Here is a 20229-nt window from a genome sequence, read left to right as displayed (position 1 = left end):
CTAAAGGTTTCTGGTTAACCCAAGGATACTGGTTTCCTCAAACCATTTAACTGACAGCCATCATATATTAAAAGCAAAAATTCTTGAGTGGCGTTCAACATGCAAAAATCATATATTATAAATACAGCATTTTGTCAATTATCATCCCAGTTCTGATAATATATTCTTATTTTTGGGATCGTTTGCATCGTTAGGAACATCTTTTAATTCCAGTTGTGAAAACTCCACACAAACAAAATATGAAGTAAGGACAAAAAAAAAAAAAAATGCTCGTACACACATATAAACAGAGAAATCAGAATGTATGAGGATATTTCGCTTTAATCTTTTATACCTTTTTTCATGTATTTATTTATGTTTTTAGATATTTTGTAATTGATTTTTCCAATTTTAACTACTGAAGCATAATCACAATAAAATCACATTGTACACTTTTTATACTGTACCTGTATTTATACAACTACTAAAACTCAATTACATGCATTAACTTATGGTAAATCACAACATAGGCAAACATCTTGTTAACCAATAAAGATGAATACTGACACCTGAACCTGTGACCTGTGAGTAAAATTCTGGTATCACAAAGTGTTTAATATTGACTGAAAATGCTATTTATCATACTTTCTTTGTAATTCCATACGTTTACTTAACCCTGCGAGGGCTGTTGTCTTAAATGGATACAGAATTGCTTCTGATTGGCTGATGTGAGAGATAGGCAAGCACCAGCTCTGCCTTGCCTAAGATGAATGTTAGGTATGGTACATTTATACAAGCATTACCAAGGCTGCAAGATTTAACCCAGGAAACCGTATCTCCACTGTTACCCAATCAGCATCCATTCTGTATCCCTTTTAGTCATTAACATGAGGAGTATGAGATTCAGGATCAGACTATAGGTAATTCAGTTGCAGTTGTCAAGACTCCTGCCATACCTCAGTGAGCCATTCTTACTGCACGTCCTTGAAAAAGATCACTTCTTGTGCCTTTGAATGGCTGTTTCCTGTGGCTTAAAACTCTGCACACAGGCTCAGAATAAACTGTAATAATAAATAAATCTTTCTCTCTGATCAAATGACTGAGTGACCACTTACTATTTTGTTACCTTTATATGTCAGATTTGCAGCATACACATCAATGTACATGTCAATGTGTGAAGTACAATATTAGTAACATACATAATCCATGTAAAAAAAATATTTATAAAATTATAACGGAAATAAATATATCTAAAACCTTAAGGAGCACATTAGTGAAAACAGAAAGAACAGTACAAAAATATTGTATCCTAACCATAAGATGAAAAAAATGTTGTTTGGACAAAAAATGTAAACAAATGCATATTACATGTACTAGTACCCACATGTATACTGGACAGGGGTCTCCCTTCAAAACTGTCCGTTTCACATTGGTCTCATGAAATCTTGTGCACACGTGTAAAGTGTACATTTAATGAATAAAACAAAAACCTGTCACAAGCAGGTTAAAACTCCTTATATAGAAACAATTTTTCAAAGCTGAGAAGGCATACTTACAATGCTACTTACCAGCTTGTCATTTACCTGATTAGAACAAAGTGAACACTTTATTTTGGGATTAGCAGATACAGTTGGGGATAATTTCAAGCTGTTTCTGTGTTCATTCATTTTTTTTTTATGGCGTGATTGTTGAGGAAGTGATACAAATTGGAGCAATAAAGTTTACATGGCACCCAAAAACATGAACATTCGGAAAACAGAAGAGCCGTGAACAATGCAATTGTTTCAAAATACCAGTGAATGAAAATGTGGTGAGAAGTATTGTAGGTATTAGCTGAGCACTAGAGATTACCAGCATGGCCACAACAAGGCCTACATAACTATGGGTATTGTTTACTTCCACCTTCTAATCTAATGCCATGGAAAGATCCAAATGATGAGTATTCTGAACACTGGTCATGATTGATGAAGCAGACTTAACTTACTAAATTGTGGCTATAAACATGTGTTACAAAGAAAACATGAGTGTATACTTATAACTGATCTATCCACTTTTTGCCAGTTTGTAAACTATATATGGCTGGTTACTTCAGACAAGTGCACTATTTGAGCAAGAGATGGCAAGTCATAAAAGCATCCCAAAGTCTAATAAACACTGTAAAAACAATATGTAAAACAAGCAGCTTCAAAACATACATAAAAGCACTTGACATTAATTTGAATAAAGCTTTGGCCAATAACAAAAAAAAACAAAACAGAAAAACTCAGCATGAGACATTTCTTAAGCTCAAATAGGCGTAAATACACCATACAAGTTACAATTTCCAAAATTTTAATGAAAATTAGGTAACACACTCTCATAAACTAAAGCTCATTATAAACAACAGCAAATGCATGTAGATAAACACTGACTGAGCTACTGACACTCCCATGTATGTATATGTGTTGTGTGCTGGATATTTCTTATTTCTTATGGATAACATTGTATATGGTAGCGTTGTACATAGTTAAAATACTAGTACCCTTCCAAGATCCTACCAGATAATGTAAGTACATTACCATCATGACATATCAAGTTTGAAAATAATAAAGTGTTTTGCTATGGATTAACAGGGTTTCATTACAAATAACAAGTCAAAAAAAAAACATAAAACACTGTACCATCACAAAGTCCTGGCAATATAAATTAAATTTATAACAAAGCCAATGTAAATCTGTCCAATACCTATTCACGAATCTACATGAACACATTTTCAGTTATATATGTATTATTTATGTTACACTACTGACTCACTTAACGACATCACTTACACAGGGGCCGCAGAATATTTCCTAAACTGTAGCCATTTTCAACAACCATCTAGACCATGACTGATGAGGACTACACATTGCAACGAGGCAAAGCTGGGATACAAAGTGGTGTCTGAGAAAAAATGAAAAGGTCAAAAAAGATGGTACTTTCATACGCCATCGGTACTACAGAGAAATCCTGTCCAATGATTGGTTGAGCGTGACAAGAAAAACGACAGCTGGTAGTAAATCTGAGTAAATTCTAAATAAGTAATAATCAATTTAACTGTCAGAAATCGCATAAACTGTTGTAAGAACTTGAGCATGACGCATAAATATCCATGTATTTTCAGCGTTATCCATAAGTTTATATGTTCACTTCTGCTGTGCAGACTTGTGTACATTTATACAAATATTACTCTTCACACAAGGAATACTGTGTAGGTCTCTGTAGACATCAATGTTTTGTAACTTTCACCGTGTGCACTGTGTGCGGAGTTTGTTTGTAAGTTTCAGAACAGAGGTTACACGTTATAAATGACTCTCACAAATGTCAACACAATATTTATAAAAAATTAACCTATAGTGGCAGTGTTGTGTTCTTTGCACTTTATGTGTTTACATATCCATGCATACACTGAGCAGCAGTGTTTGTGTTATTCCATTCACAAAAGTTTAATCAAAGTACCAAAACAAGGATTGACCAACAAAAGCCACTCTCAACTTTAATATTGGAAAATCTTAGTAATTGAAACTTTAATAATTGAAAGTAATTTGTTTTTCAGATCAAAGAAATATAATATTGAGCTCTTAAGGTCTGTCAAGTGAGAACACACACAGACCACACCATCTGATAGCTTTACTGAGAAGCAAAAGGCAATAGTCTTCACATCATTTCTATACACAGAAAAGTCGTTCAAAATTCAGCTTCTGTCCTTCCTGTGTCAGTTTAACAGGGCCATACATTATAAACCCTTCATGTAGATATCAACAGAACTTAATGGATAGACACTTAATGCTTGGCCAAACAAGTTAATGGGGAATACCAATGCTATTTAAAGAAAAATGGAGCTGGTCTAAGGACCACACAACCTTGTTAAGTACCTCATTCACTCCATGTATCTTTGCCATTAAAATCTAAACATTGCAGCTGTAAACAACTATGGTTCTAGAGAAGCATACTTAGGGTCTTGGCAGGAACAGTAAGGGAAGTTACAGCATGGCTGTAGCCAGGGTCTCCACATCAGGTTCATGATGGCGTACTGGTCTGGTACTGGCGTCACCGAAGCCTGGTGCTCCTCTAATGCTTTCAGCATCAGCCTAACTATGTCCTGGTACTCTGCATGTTGCGTGACATTCAGGGGAGTTAACTCCCCTGGGTCACTCACCATGTTGTATAGTTGTGGTGTGCTCAGACGAGTAGCGTGGCCACAGAAGCACACAAATTCACAGCGCATCTGACCAGGTATGTAGCCAGGTGTCCACAAGACTAGCTTGAATACATCTGACCCTAGAAACACAAACAAACTACTACAACAATGGTGCGCATCTTAGTCTCGTCACTTCTACATGATACTGGCTGAAGTTAATTTGGTAACACAGGCTAATTTATTGCCACAAAGTTAATTTGGTCCGTTGTTTAACAAAAATCTCTTTTATCACACTGAAATAAGAGCACATTGATTGACTGATTGATTTTTGTTAAATGCAATACTAAGAATTTTTCACTTGTATGAAATGTCGCATTGTGGTACCAATCTTTGGCACATCACTGATAAACTTGCCTATGTGTGACTTGCAAGCCATACTGGTAGAAGATAGGTGGCCTTCAGCTAATGGAAAAAAGCACAAACAATCTTACAAGTTCTGCTGACGAGCACACATTGAAAAGTCCAATGAGAGCAAGGGAGCCTAAAAATTTCCAAAAAGTACATCCTGCACTATAAAACAATACTAGTAACCAGCTCTAGATTTTTGCCGTTCAAACAAAACCATCAAAACCCAATGTTCTGTAACAACTGTGGGTGGCAAACATGATGTGTATGGGAATACAATGATACAGCCTATTTCAGTTAAAATATAGAGACTGAAGAAGTCCACTAGTTGCAGCATTTAAGGCCAGGGCTCTAATCCATCAGAAGGTATTGTCCGTTACCTGGTCACGTGTAGTGGTCTTTATGTGGGGGCTGTTATTACGAAACATATTATACTTCTTCCCGTAATTTTTTTGCGAAGTCCTTTTAGGCTTAAGTGCTGATTTTAATATCAATGCGACATTTCATACTCTGCATGAATTGCTTTCAAGCTTATATTTTTCTTCGTTCATAATTTGTATTCTGACCTATAATTAATTAACAGTTTCTTAACTACATACTGACATATTCTAAATTTTGGATAAAATGTAAGGGAACTGTCAGGTGGCGTGTGAGCCTTCTTGTAGAACAGAAGCCACCAATTTATCTGTGTCATGCCAATCTTGCAGATCTATACTGATGAGCTATCTCATTTCCAAGATTTTTGATACTTTGGTCGATGCATCATGTGAGATACTTTGCTGTTTTCTTTCTAAAGTATTAAAGGACATAGTGTAGTGATGATGTGTAGTTTTACATGAAAGTGTGTCCGCACACAAGTAAGACGGGTCGGAAGTTTGGGGTCACATGACCGCTCATCCAAATACTCAGGCTATCTGGAAAGCTGAAAATTATACAAGATCACTGACAGCGATTTGAAACTAGGCATTTTCCTATGTAATAACGTTGGGGAAGACGTTATTTTCTTCACCCACGCTGTTTGTTACTGAGGAGATCATGTGGTCTCTAGCTTTCGATCCGTCTCACAGAACAGAAATGTGAAGATCACTCGAATTACATGTAAATGTAGAGGTAATAGCAAGAGTTGTCCCCCTTGGTATGGCTGTTATGTAGTTATGCTGCTGGAAGAGTAACTCCCTTGAAATTCACTGAAACATATATTAACAAATGGGTAATGATAGTGTAATGGCTCAGTAATGGTTATTAGTAACCTCTGTATCATAGTATACTGTAATTGCAGTACACAGTATGGATTGTAAGTCACACATATATGTAAGATAAGTGTACTACTGTATGTTTATGGTAACAGAATACTGTTGTCAATGATTAAGTTTATCGCTGAGATGGTTATACCACTTGGTGCACTAATTAGCCATCCTGACAAGAATTACTACAAGATGTTAACACCCGCCTGGTTGGCAGATGGGGGTAAGGTGGCAAACCATTATTGTTATATATAAATTTGTTCAAACTGCTGCTGTTCTATTCAAACTTCTGTAGTTCTATGTTCATAGTTTTTGTGTTTAAACGTGTTCGTAGAATAGAAGAATGGGTTATTCCCCAGGATTAACTTTGTCCTGATATGTTATATCATACCTGTGTAATGATGTATGTATACGTATAAGTGGTAAAAGGTTGTCATATCATTCCTGGTATAAAAACTGATAATTTGAAAATAAGACATGGAAAAGAGTAAACACATGATATGCCATTTTAGTGTAAAATTGAGGATATACGCGAGTAAAGGGTAAATATACGTCATCACAGTGTAAAACTGACGACAGGTATAAATGTGAGTAAAGAGAAAAAATAATTATTGTTATATCACAGTAAGTGTAAAACTAGTGATATGCAGATGTAAGATGCCAGAAGTATATGCTATACCACAGAAGGTGTAAAAGTGGTGATAGCATCATGCGAAGGTGTAATTTTGTCACAGGTTCTTTCCCAGGTGTATATATTGGTTCTCACTGGACAATAAAGGACTCTCAGGTTTACTCCAATTGATGGGTTTTTCGTTCATTTGAATTCCTACCTCATTTACATTTATCTAAGTAAAACATTTTTCAGTGGGGCATAGAACACCAGTGAAATCACTAAAAATATATTGTTGCACCATCTACAGAACTCACCTTGTCTTGGCCTATACCTTATGGCGTGGATAGTTTTACCACAATAGTGGAAGAGGAACTCGTGTCTGGACAGCCTCTCCTCTCCAGTTAATAATGGCATCATGTCCTTACCATCTAGCACCCGGTCACTAGGCACAGGGGCTTTCATCAGGTTAGCCACTGTGGGTAGGAAGTCCATGAGACTTGTAGGTTCATCTACCACCCTGCCTGGCTTGATCCTCCCGGGGTACCTCACCACAGTGGGCACCCTGATACCCCCATCAACTGCACCATGGGTTTTACCTCCTTTAATAAACAGTGAAGTATAACATGTTAACTTTTATGAATATATACATATATATATATATATATATATATATAGGGAGAATATATAATTATTTCCACAACCAAATTTCAGAGGCCTTTACATGGCTCATCTACAGTGATTTGACATGTTTACAGTGATGTCACACATCAACAGTGCTGACATCTGCCTTGCCCCTACTTACCTTTATAGATGCCATTATATCCGCCCACTCTGCTGCCATCCTCCTCTGTCTCCTCTATGTGACCACCATTATCGGAGGTGAAGTACACCATGGTGTTGTTAGTGAAGCCATGCTTGTCCAGAGCTGTCAGAATCTGACCCACCCCCCAATCCAACTCCATGACAGCATCTCCATAGCGCCCATGTTGACTCCGCCCCGAAAAGCCACTACCCGTCATGAGGTATGTGTGCACGTGTGTCCAGGAAAGAAACAAGAGGAATGGCTGCTGGTTGCGCTTTTGGCGCTCTATAAACTCCAGTCCTTCCTGCGTGAATCTGCGTGTCAGGGAGTCCAGTCGGATAGGCTGCTCTATCACATTGAAGTCCTTCAGCATAACGCTGTTCAGAAGGGTGATGTTTTTGTATGCCGTGTACAGAGCCAGTGGAAGACATGTAGATAGACCAAGAAATAACACGGTGAATTTTGTACTGATGAACCCTTTCCGATGGAGAACTGCTGATGACAAGAGTCCTAGGACAAATGACATCACAAGAGTCATATTGGTTGCAGGCATCTGAGAGACCACCACAGACTCCCCAGAATTTCCAAAGTCCTTCAGATTTGTCAATGGAAGACCATAGAAATAATCAAAGCCATGGTTGAGCGGATGATGACAAAAATCCTGGTAGGTAGAACAGCTCATTCCAAGGTGCCATTTTCCTACATATTTCAAAGAGACAATGGGTGGTTTATTTTACTGACAGACAAATTTCTTTTCTAAATTAGTTACAAAGTACCTTAATATTCTGTCTAGGTCATGTTACATCATCAGAAATATATCAGAAGAATCATGACCTTGATAAAACTCAATACCAAAAATGCATCTATGTTGCGGATATCCACGAAAAGTAATCAAATCAGTATTTGTCTGATATACTCTGATAATCAGCATCTAAACTTAAAGTAAAAGAAAGCTAAAATATGAAGTAAGGTTGATCATACAGACAACTGAAAACTGTGTGAAAGTACTTTCATTTATTTCATTCATGTCATAGATTTTTTTTGCAAGTGTTACAAGGCATTCAAATATTTGAGTTCTATGGTGGGCTTTATGGGTTATACTGATAGTATTTAAGGACTCTGATGTCACATCACCTTTTTTCCCTCATGTTCACCAGAATCAAGGGACTTTTGAGAATAGTATTTCAGAAATCTTTTATTCATGGGTTAAAAGAGTTATTACAACATTCAGTGTCGTCAAAAAAATAAATGAAAGTATATTAATGCATAGTTTTTAAGTTGTCTGTATGATGAACCTTACTTCATATTTTAGCTTTCTTTTACTTAAGACTCCCCTCTATTCCATCTGTGAAATTTGTAAAGATAACAAAATTGTATAGATGTTTTGAACTTGCATACTCATGTATTATAGTAAAGCAACAGAGATTCAGAAATTTGAATGAACAGTTAACACGTTCACCTAGAGGTTATGCATATCAATTTAAATGGGACAAAAGTGGTTTGTCGTGTGTAGCCCAAAACTATATTTAAAGGCATTTAGAGGGTTCTGTATGGTTCTGCCATGGGTTATCTAAATCTAAGATTGCGAGATCTACAATGGGTTAGTTACTATAGAAAATATTCATTCACACTCCTGCAGATTAGCTGATCTTGATCCCCAGTGTGCAAGAATATTACAACTACCCATCCAGGACCTAAAGTCCAAACAATAACACCCACCTATGACAGCTGTAGAATAGCCTTGTGTTTTGGCAAGTTCTGCAAATGTGGTCTCATTGTTAGGTAGGCCAGCTGCTGACGCCACAAACAGGATGACTGGTAACAAGTGTGATGTGACCAAACCTAAAAATAGGACACTTTTAGTTTAATGTTGACCTTAACAAAGCATGGCAAAATTAAAGAAATCAAAACACATTAGCTATAACTTAATTAATGACACATTTATAACAGTCATCCAGCCAGTTGAAGACCTAGAGTTTGTAAACTTATTTGGAAAGCCCAGGATAAAAGTTATGTATTTTTTAAATCCTTTTATATGTAATTTTAAAATTTGCCCGCATTAAATGCAATAAACAGACTCAACTTTGGCGAACTCTTCAGCTAAAAGACATGGACTTATCTCAAGATCTTCAGCATTTCTGCCATTCTCAAAGGCTAGTATGTTGTTTCTTACTTTCTGTTGCCTAGAAAATATTTACCATTTTCATGACATAACTCCCATACTGAATGTTTTAACAGAAGAGGTCCCACTGCCAGCAGTTTTAGTAAAGACTAATCTCACTTTATATGACAGTCTTTATCATTTAACAAGGGAGGTAATTCAGTGCAGGCCTGTTATCTCTGTAACAAGCTGTTGCTTTAATCAGTGTCATAGTTTTGAATTCTAAGAGTATCTCTGATGTGGTGTTACCTGATCGGATAGGGTAGCGCCCAGTCAAAAGGGATGTCCTGCTAGGAGTGCACACGCTAGACGAGGTAAGGTGATGAGTGAGGCGGGCTCCTTCTGAGGCTATACGATCAATGTTTGGGGTCGGAAGAGTGGTGTTGCCAAAGCATCCCACATCCCCTATTCCTAAATCATCTGCCAAAAATATCACAATGTTGGGAAGTCCTGAGGAAAAAACTACACCATACAGCCCAATACATAGAGACAAAACCATCCATCTTATGTTCATGTTGAGCAAGGTCTGCTGAGCCTTTGACCTGTACTAGCAACCAGTCCCAGTCCCAAGGTACATCATTTGTCAGAATTTCCTAGTAAATAAACAGGAAAAGCTTTATGAATAAGCAATAAGAAAACGTGGTCATTAGCATTCCTTGACAGTAAGGCAGTTAAACACCCATGGTCTTATTCAGCCTATGCCATGAACCCCTACACACCACCAATGACAACAATACTGACAAGGAAGTTCACTGCAAACCAATCACCTTAATAATGCAACATGGTATCCCTCATTAAGCAGTTATTCATTTTCTATATAAAATACATCACATATTATATAGTTCATTTATTTATGTCATCTGATATAGCAAAAGAGCAATAGCACACACATACATGTACATGTTGACCTTTATCTTGGTAGAGTCTAATCAAAAGTCAATACTGTATGAGACATAACAGCAATCAATTTACATACAAAACAAAAAATACGACTTCACTGAGTAAACACAATTGGTGTAGCTCTTTGAAATTACAACTTGATGGTACTGTCGCCAGTTTTTTAGGTCTTCAAACTGTTTGTGACACCAAAAGAAGGAGTGTGAACACTTGCCATTAAAGTTGTACTTGTGCTTATTTTAACACCACATTTTATTCTCTTGGAGTGAAGTCAGAAGACTTGCTAAGAAGTCAAAATTCTTATGCTTTTCAGAGGTCTCGCTGGATTTGGAACGAATGAATGATCCACACTTTAGCCCATATATTTAGTACAACATATCAGCCATATCCAGGTGTTGTTCTAGTGTAATTAACTCACAATCTGTTCACATGAACATCTCAAAACTAAGACACATGCTGGATTTGGCTTCACAATCACTGAAAGTCAAAATTTTAAAACAGAGCACCTAAATGTACTACTATATTACTTGACTCTTTAGCTGCTTAGGACTGGTTTGAATGCAAAACCCATTCACCTTATCATCAAAACTGAAACTGGCTGAAACGAATTTTTACTTCTGACAAATAAAGGCTAACAGAATCAAAATAGATATCAAATTTGTCACTGGTTAGTAATGTTATGTGGCGTTGGGCAGCAGGGTGGGGGGCAACAATCACAGCAAGGGTTCAAGGGCCACCTAGGCCCAGGAAGATCTGCAATCCATACTGCTACAGATGAGATCTCAGCCATTTTGGGCACCAAGAGATGGGGTGTGACAATTCTAGAGCCATGAAAGTGATATGCTTAAAAAAAGAATGACGTTTTGAACAGCCATCCAAAGTTGAGGCAGTTTAAAAGTGTATCACAGCACATTAGGTGACGTCCCTGGGGCCGCTAAGGCCCCAGAAGCTCCACAACCCTAGACTGGCGTATATACAATTTTCAGCCATTCAAAGTTAATTGGTGCCCCGAGATGGTGGGTTTAATATGTCGGAGCTGTAAACTTGACAATAAATTTGAAACATTTAAAGTCAGTGCTCCGAGCTTAGGACATAATTTGCTCCTTCGAGTTGGGGCCCTTATTGAGAAGATGAACATTTGGGCGAAGTTTTTCACTATATCCCTTTACGAAAGGCTTCTAAAACAGCCTTAACTGATCTTGACAAAAGAAAGAATTGCAAACTTCTCATTAAAAGTTTGTGTACTTTCTAATACTTCACGTTAATTGTGAAAACCAAAGAGAATCCAGCTCTAAACTGTATGGTACCCAAAGGTGTGTACTGGTATGTAGCCCTATGTCTACAGACGTAGACCCTTGACCATGTGATGTCCATAACCATTGGGGCTGTAATCAACTCGTACCATAGTCATCTCATACCAAACTGACTTCATGAACCTAAATACACTTTTGTTGTCACAGACAGTTGTAAAGACTATGTTGATCCTTCTGAAGTTTTGTTAGCCGCTTCTCAGCTGTTCAGTATAAAAAGCTGGTTCTTCAATGAATTGGTGTCATTCCACCATGTGGTAACAACCTGAACTTTAAAATTCCCGTAATATTCTGAAATGTTAAGCTCTTCATGAATTATGTCCCAATACAGGCTGGATTTTCTGACAGACAACAGGGGTGTTGTTCCGAAATTCCTGTCTTTGGGGGAAAGTCTGACAAATTGTTACCCGATCCAAAAATATAATTGCTTAACGAACTGAAGAGGTGTTGTCAATCTACGTTTTAAACTTACCTCCTTTGTCAAATAAATAATCGTTTCAATAATTTTTGGTACTGCACGTCATTAGCAGACGAGTTTTTAAAACACACTACCTTCAACTACCCAAACTGACGTACCAGACATGCATTTATGGTTTTGCATATAGATGCACAGAGGTATTTAGCTATTATAGGTGGAATTTATGAGACCTTTTTAATCAGATTGTAAGACATCTTTTTGTACATTGTTATGTTCGTTGTATGTTTCTCATGAATACGGTAAATGGCTTTTTTTTTTCCTTTGGAGAGTTCCGACTGAGAATTATGTTTGACATTTAATCTAAACTCTCATAACCAACAAAAGCGCCGCCTATCATATCCGGTAACGTTTACAGTACGTTTTTGCGCCAGTAAGTTGCGAAGATATCTCAAGGACAAAGGCAAGGGAATTAGGTAAAGTGTGGACGACCTGTGAACTTTTTAATCTCAGTTATTCCATCGAATTGTCTAGAAATGCTGACAAACGATTTATTCTCTTATTTGGACAGTGAGAAATCTTCACCATCGGTTGGAAGTTCGCTGATAGGCGAGTGTGATCTGCTACAACAACAACACACGGAACTTCTTGAAGTTGACGCCTTCAACCAAGAAGATATGTTGGAACCTAGGTCTGTGTTAACAGATTTAAAGACAGAAAGACGAAGTTTATGTGAAAACCAAGAGGTAGAAACCGATGAAAAACTCTTCAGTGTGGCTTCTGATGAGGAAGATGAACTGATACAATATCTCACAGGCGAGAAGACAGAATTTGTGCCTCCATGTTTAAAGCTTATTCCAAAGCCAACATCGGAGAATTCCAATAATTTCAGCCCTATACAAACTGACAGTGATGGACAAAGCCTTTGTATGTCCAAAAATGCAATAGCAGCTCGAGAAACACGTCAGCGCAAAAAACAATACTTAGGAACACTAGAAAACACAGTAAAAAACCTGCGATCAGAAAATGTAAATTTGAAAAATGAAACAAAACGGATGAAATCTCACATCTCTGAACTAAATGAAGAAGTGTGTTATTTAAGAAGTGTGTTGGCAAATCAGAGCGTATTAGCAGGACTTCTTCAGAACATTCAAAATACACCAGGTGTGAGATTTCGAAGCTCCCTTATCCAGAATCAGGGTGGGCAAAAAATGGAGCCAAAGAAGCCTACAGCAGCTGTCACAGGAATGGTGAAGTCAAAGCCAAGCAAGAGAAAACGTGAAGATTATTCCTCCCGGGGGAGAGTCACAGATTCATTTGACAAGGTGAAGATGGCAAATCTTGACCATGGATATGCTGCAGAACCAAAAGGAGTTTTTGAAAACAGGAATATAGGAAAAAGCGATGCAGAGTATGTGGAAAATGCGGACCCAGATGACAAAGTGGATGGTTGTTTGTCAGAAAATCCCATAAGTGGAGGAATTTGTCTACATGTTTCAAATGGCTCTGTGTCATTTGAGTTTTGTGCTGAGTGCAGTAAGAAGGCTTTGTGTGGTCAATGAAAAGCAGATACCTCAGGCAACATCATTAGTGATATGCCTCAGCACATCTTATCTTCAGGTGGAAGTCACAGAAATATTTGGTCGGTATCAAGAAATGTATTTGTGATCCCTCTTTGAATGCAGTGGATGTACCATTTTAAAAAGTTAACTTTTCATGTGGAGATAAAGAATAAACATCTCAAAGTTCAAACATAATTTCAAGTCCCGGCATGTCTTCAGTTATAATAGACAAACAATTAACAGACTTTATTTAGTTCCAAGTCAGTGTCATAGTGTGTTACAGGTTTGACCAAAAACGAGATTGTCATTCAAAATTGGGAAAGGTGGTTGTGTGGGTACTGGAATTTTGAGCAGTCCAACTTTCCATAAAGTAAACTCCTTTTTGGTCATACTGACAAATGTTCCATGTGGATGTTAATTTTTTTTTTCTTTTTGTGGTGAGTGATGTTGTCTAAACAATTTTCACTCTACATTTTCAGTGATGGCGAAGCATCTTGCAGATATTTATCACCATGAACTAGAGGACATGATGGTGTAGTATAACTGTTAAAATGGTCTGTGTCATCTTTTTATCATTTCTTAATTGTTTTTTTTCTGAAAATGCTTCAAATTCAAGCCCTGTTGTTAAGATTGTTTTACCTAACAAATACAGGGTTAGATATAGCTACATAGTATTGGGGAAGGGCACTATGAGCGCAGAATCACTGCTTGGAATTTCCAAAATGTTTTTTGGATCTCTGTGAAAGTGTAAGTACTGCTTGTTAAAAAGTACGTAAATACTCAAGCCTTAAAAAGAAAAAAAAGTTATAAGGACCAATGTAGCAGTTATATTCTGAACTCCTAGTGCAGGGATGGGTCAGAAGTTAGGCCTTCAAAAGGGTTTGGGCCACGCCTTCATTGTACATGGTATGATATGTGTTTCTCTTTTTGTTGTAGGAGATGCTGAACTTGGCTTGAACATTAATCAGAGAAGCGATTCTGAAATTTGTTCTTTCTTCTTTTTCACAAATGGTAATGTATTTGGCAGAAGGGCCAATTTTCAAATTGATAATTTTAATGCTGATGCCTTCAAATGTCCAAGTCGATGTGCTGATGTCGAAACCTGTATTATGTTTTATAAGTGAGCTGTATATATTTGATGTGTGGTTCAATGTCTCATGTGTAGTTAAAGTGGTATTTAGTCAAGGGTTATGTTTCATTTGTAACATGTATGATGTATAAGCCCATGTTACATATGTGAAAGCATAGGAAGTGGTTAACACCATTCCCTTGTAATTTATTATTTACCATAAGCCAGCGATGCCTGTTTATTCATTCCTGATCATCTGCTTTCTTTGGTGTTGTACATGGGATGATTTTGCTAGAGCCCAAAGTAGTTGTAAAGTTTTGGCTTCTTTTTCATGAATTCAACAAATGAAGAAAAACAAAGTGGAAAGTCTAGCAAGCGTTGCAACCATGTTGGATGTCTGACTAAGTGTGTGTTTGTCTCAGGCCTTCATATCACCCACCTGTTGGCCTTGGGGGTGAGAGAGGTGTGTAAGTATGGCATGAGTAATGGTGTAAGTATAGATCTGACTGCGTTTGCTTGGCTAGGACTCTTTATTATGTGGAATGGTGAAACCAGAGGTATTTGTAATTTGTTTTGGTGAGTCATTTGGTGTCTTCCAAACTTTGCATGATTACTTTTTACAAAAATCTGACGACACTGATGCGAGGTAAATATTTTTCTGTATCATGTAGAGCACGACTGAAATAAATGAATTAGTGCGTAACTACAATAATCTTGTTTATCAAAATAAGGTGAACTTGCATCTTACCAGGTCTCAAAAAGATCTTGGAAATATCTTTAAGAAAACAACATATCTCTATTTTTGCCTATGTAATGCATGTTAATTTGCAAAATGTCCTGACAAAATTAAGGCTATTGGGAAGACAACTTTATTTTCCTGTGAAATTGCACATGATATGATTATAGTGAAGGAAAGAACATGGGACAAGCTCTTCATGGAAACATAAGACATGGGAAGTTAATGTGGAGGTAAACTAAAAGGGTTATTTTTATGTGTACAGAAAGCTGTAGAAGTTGTATACACAATTTCACATGCAGGGCTTGTTCCAGTAGAAAATAAAATTTTTGCCTGATTTTAAGTTAATAAAGAGTGCTATTGTAAATAGAGGATACATCTTTGTTGTTTTTTGGATATGACTAGATTGTTCATGGACTAGAATGAATCAACACAACATGTTACCTAGCATATATCTGAAGTAACGCCAAATGTCTGTCCTGTTGGAGATACAAATTTTGTCACCCAGACACACCGGTTAGAAGAAAAGGAAAAGATGTTAACTGGCTTTGCCACAATATTTTGTTGTCTCTAAATTGTAGTCCTACATCCTTACATTTACATTTCTTTGTGTAGTGCCAAAGTTCTTCCACCTTGCACTTATGGCACTTATCATGTGTCTCCTGTGTAAGTGGAGTCCAGTTGTTTGAAAGTGTATTAGCTAATACTGGTATTGAGTCATATTTTATATTTAAACTTTTAGCCAAACTGTTCTCCAAAGACAATATATAACAGCAGCAGTTTTGTTCATATTTGATATGATGCTACACAGTTTTTTTTTTAAGGCTAAGTGCAAAAATGAAGAATTGACTTAAAGTTAAATCTGGTATTAAGTCTTAAACCAGTTTTGAGCAACTGGACCCAGACCTCCACAAATAGTTGACGTGCGAGAAGGTGGCAGAACTCTGGTACTAGCCAGACGAAAATTAATGTAACTTAAGGATGTATGTCTCTCTGAAATTATCGGAACAAAGGGGACGTCAAGAAAGACTAAACAAGACATTATAAACGTACTTAGACCTCAAGTGGCAATAGAATAGTAACAGCAGTTTTGTGGATAGGAGTACAGGATAGGCCTACATTTCACAGGCCGGAGCACTTTTTAATCAGTCTTGTAACTAGGAGGTCCACTTCAGGTCCACGCCACGCATGTGTAATATGTATGGCAGACCTGTTTGCACACTCCTTGTTGCATATGCGTCGCTTTCTACGTTTGCTTTCATCACTGCCACCATTAGAATTTTTATAAGTCCAACTCATGCTGGCTTCCTCTCCAGCCGTAAGAGAGAAGGTCTTCCAGTAACCTAACGGATGGTCGTGGGTTTCCTCCCCCCCCCCATAATGCTGGCCACCACCGTATAAGTGAAATATCTTTGGTACGGCGTAAAACAGCAATCAAATATATAAGACATTTTTGTACAGGAATCTTGGAACGCCCGAGGTCACTGAAGTCAGGGTGATGAAGGAGGAATTGATGTCAGAAAACACAAACAATCCGTCTCCGCCTTGGCCTCTAATAATACTTTATACACATGCATTCTCTTTATCTAGAGTATGCACAACATGATTCTAATCAAAACTTGAAACAATTTTAATTGATAAATGCTGATTAAATAGTTCCGCGAGAGGAGCAAGTGATGAGGCTAAGCAGAAACATGTCTGTGTGACTCAGAGGGCTCCAAAGGTCACGCTTATCTATTGGTGGCAGTGATGTAAAGCTAAAGGTAGAGAGCAATGAATGCGCGGCAAGGAGTATGACCTTTTTGATGTGGTAACCCTTGGATTTGGCAAAGTCGAGAAGTAAGTTCGCCAGTGATCCAGCATGTGTCAGACAGTGAACAACAGCAAGGGCATTATGGACTGAAACAATATGTAGCGGCCTGTTATGCACAGCGATTGCCATTGGAAAGATTACAACGTCGGTCTCAAACGCCTGTGTCATTGCTGGCCTTAAATGGTTAAAGCGCTGCATGGCTTGCTGCAGCAACCAAACCCTTGACCAGTGAGATCACGTGTTTCGAATATAGCTGTTACTGCTTTGTCTGCGGATTAAGTCCGGGTGTTAGCTGATTTAATCCGCATGTGGTTTACTCTGAACACTCCGGTTTCCTCCATCTATAAACCCATCACCCTCGTAAAGTGAAAAATCCGGAGTATACACCAATCAGATAAATAAATGAATCTCACGCTTCATTGCTGCAATCAGGCTGTGATATTGTAAAAGCCATTCATTCATTTACGGAAGGACTTGGTTTTAGATGTTGCATACATGTACCTTTATCCCATCAGGGTTGACTTAGTTCAAGCCAATCAAGTGGCCCTACTGCAGCGAAGTGAAAGACAACCATTGACAGTGAAGGTGGACTAGCTTCAGACTTGGGGAATATTAAGTAGATTGACCCATTCGTCGTCCATATATACATGCAAATCGTCAGCTGAAGATGGAAGGAGGGAGAGGTTACCGTTTGATGCAGCTACATGTATGTAACCGAAGTAATTTTGAAAACAAAGTAAAGGCACAAAGGGAAGCGAATCGTGGCTGAGTGATGATACTTGTCTTTCCAGTGCTAGGAGCCTATAATGTGCTCGTTAAATACTAGCCTTGGTCGGGGAATTCTCGATATTATGCCTCCTACTTATACTGTTGCTGGCAATTAGGCGGTTGACGGCCCTCGTGTGGAAGTCGCCTCAAATGCGCTTGAGATCACTTCCACCAATAATACATACATCAGTACATTGAGTATAAGAAATTGTGTCAATTGCTGAAGGCGGAGGGTTACGTGGGGCACTCACGTGTCCTAGCCTATCAAGCCATGCCATTCTAATTCAGTTAGAACGTACAGCCCGTCTCTTGGTCGAATGTTGCCCAGCAGGAACAGTTCACTAACACAACTAGAGTGCACCCTAATGTCTGGTATACAATGAACCCACAAACTATTCCCGAGTTTACATGTAAAGTCTTAACTGCACCGCGGGAAACCGCCCTCTAATAAAGATCTAGATGTTGGAAAATTTGATTCGATTGTTTAAAATGTAGACCGTTTGGTGTTGACAACGAAGTCGAATGTCTGGAATGACCTTATATTTGAAAGCAACAATATATAAATTCCTAACGAAAAATCCCGTTGGAAGAACGTACCTTGCCGAAACTTGGCGAAAGTTTGAATTTGAATCACAGCAGACGGTGGTTCGACTTGTAATTTAAGGTGTGGATCACTGTTAAAAGATGGTTTACCAATGCAGGTTTTGATATGCCTACACTTATCTTGATATAGGGAATCGATGTATACCAAATAAAGAACAGTTTTTGAGTTCTATAAGTCAGTAAAATTTCCCGCCTGGAATAAAAGCAGCCACACAGTGCTCTATAGGTATACGTAAGTGCCCTGTCCGAGTGAACTAAAGCTCCTAGCACCCTCGAAGCTGACCGTCGTTGTGTAAGTGAAAAGTCCTTGGGCATCTGTTGAATAGGCTATAACGGAGATTTTGAGCAAAATTTCAATCAGCGCAAATCCAGTGGAATTTTTGTTTTTTTAAAATAGCCCCAATTAATTACCTTTTACAAAATATCAGCCTCTTTACTGATACTGTTCAGAATCGATATTTAAGTTCTGAATATACAATACGGATCGCTTTATATCCTTTCAAACTTTAGAATCATTTTAACATTTAAATAACACAGGTAAAGGTCTAATATTTAATGAAAGGCATTGATTTGAGCTATTCTTGAGATAGGTGGAATGTAAATGAAAAGAAATGCATCTATAGAGTCCGCTGGAAAGAAATTTTCCAACAGTTTGAGAAATTTGGTTTGGAACAAGGAGTTATTTTTTTTTTATCCATTGGCTATATCAAAAATATAGGGCTCATGCATACTGTGGACAATCAAGGTAACAGATAAGCAAGGTTGGGTGATTTACATATCACAGACTCATCGGGTGGTGAAAACATGGAACAGCACGATGTTCTCAAGGGGCCATAAATTCATTTTACTTGTAGATGTTGACAGGGTCTAGCCCATTCAGCAGGCTTAAATGTTAAATGGGTTTTAAATTGTAAGGCAAGATTTTGTTGGTCCATATTTGCCCACCAGCAAAGATCGCGCAGTCGCGTTTTCGTTTAAAGGAGAAGAAAACTTAAAAACATGGCACTGTGGACTGAAAAGAGCACATTTTTTTCTATGTGCTGGTGCATGCTGCATAATTTTGCGATTTTTTCCTCGCCATACACGTAAAACTTGAAAACGGCAAAGCTGGCATAAATGGTTGAGTCCATGACGTCCTCCATCTTTAACACCCTGTGATTTATGCTGGGGGTGTGTTGCCTCTCAGCCAATGAGAGTCCTTAAATCTGTCGGCTTGTTCGTGTAAACTCGGAACCTACATCCAACATCCCGGTTTCCCGATCGTCAAGTGGAAAACGAACTGTACTGTTCGCTGCCTGCAGCGTCAGTCCAGTAATACGGTTCAATATTGTTCCCTTCGCGCAAGGCATTCATTTTAGCAGAAAAAAGTGGGAACAAATTTAGCATAGAATCCCGGAAGGCAAATAAAATATTTGAGTTGTTGCTTAGTTTGAGGTACAGGAGCACCAACAATACCTGACACTGACTAGGCTCGGTCGCAAACCGTTCTTATCAAGCACATAACCTAGCAAGTCTAAAGACTTCACATCAAGCTGACATTTGCCATTCAGTGTCGTGCCACGCTCCTCAAGTCTTCGTAATTCTGCATAGAGGGTTTTGTCATGGGACTTTTTGTCGCGGCCAAATACGTAAATGTTGTAAATGAAGCACGCTGAACCAGGAATGTCAGACACAGTAACTGACATCATTTTCT

General features: G+C 38.0%; 2 protein-coding genes across 3 annotated transcripts; one reads left to right on the top strand and one right to left on the bottom strand.

Moving 5' to 3' along the window:
• Positions 1-313: 313 nt before the first annotated feature.
• Positions 314-12090, bottom strand: LOC135466310 (steryl-sulfatase-like). 2 transcript variants are annotated; one of them, XM_064743731.1, is made up of 6 exons: positions 12043-12090; positions 9613-9956; positions 8922-9044; positions 7203-7901; positions 6715-6999; positions 314-4278 (listed from the first exon to the last, which is right to left on the bottom strand). In XM_064743731.1, exons 2-6 carry the CDS (start codon positions 9875-9877, stop codon positions 3929-3931), a joined length of 1722 nt encoding a protein of 573 aa, XP_064599801.1. In that variant the 5' UTR covers positions 9878-9956; positions 12043-12090; the 3' UTR covers positions 314-3928. The 2 variants fall into 2 exon arrangements, with proteins under 2 accessions (XP_064599801.1, XP_064599802.1); XM_064743732.1 differs by lacking the exon at positions 314-4278 and adding an exon at positions 5641-5730.
• A 332-nt stretch (positions 12091-12422) lies between these two features.
• On the top strand, positions 12423-15703 carry LOC135466311 (uncharacterized). The gene is made up of 2 exons (XM_064743733.1): positions 12423-12461; positions 12557-15703. Exon 2 carries the CDS (start codon positions 12663-12665, stop codon positions 13545-13547), a length of 885 nt encoding a protein of 294 aa, XP_064599803.1. The 5' UTR covers positions 12423-12461; positions 12557-12662; the 3' UTR covers positions 13548-15703.
• The last annotated feature ends 4526 nt before the right edge of the window (positions 15704-20229 follow it).

This window comes from Liolophura sinensis, chromosome 6 (assembly GCF_032854445.1).
Source record: "Liolophura sinensis isolate JHLJ2023 chromosome 6, CUHK_Ljap_v2, whole genome shotgun sequence".
Taxonomy (NCBI): Eukaryota; Metazoa; Mollusca; class Polyplacophora; order Chitonida; family Chitonidae; genus Liolophura; species Liolophura sinensis.
This window is presented reverse-complemented; position numbering and strand designations above follow the sequence as displayed.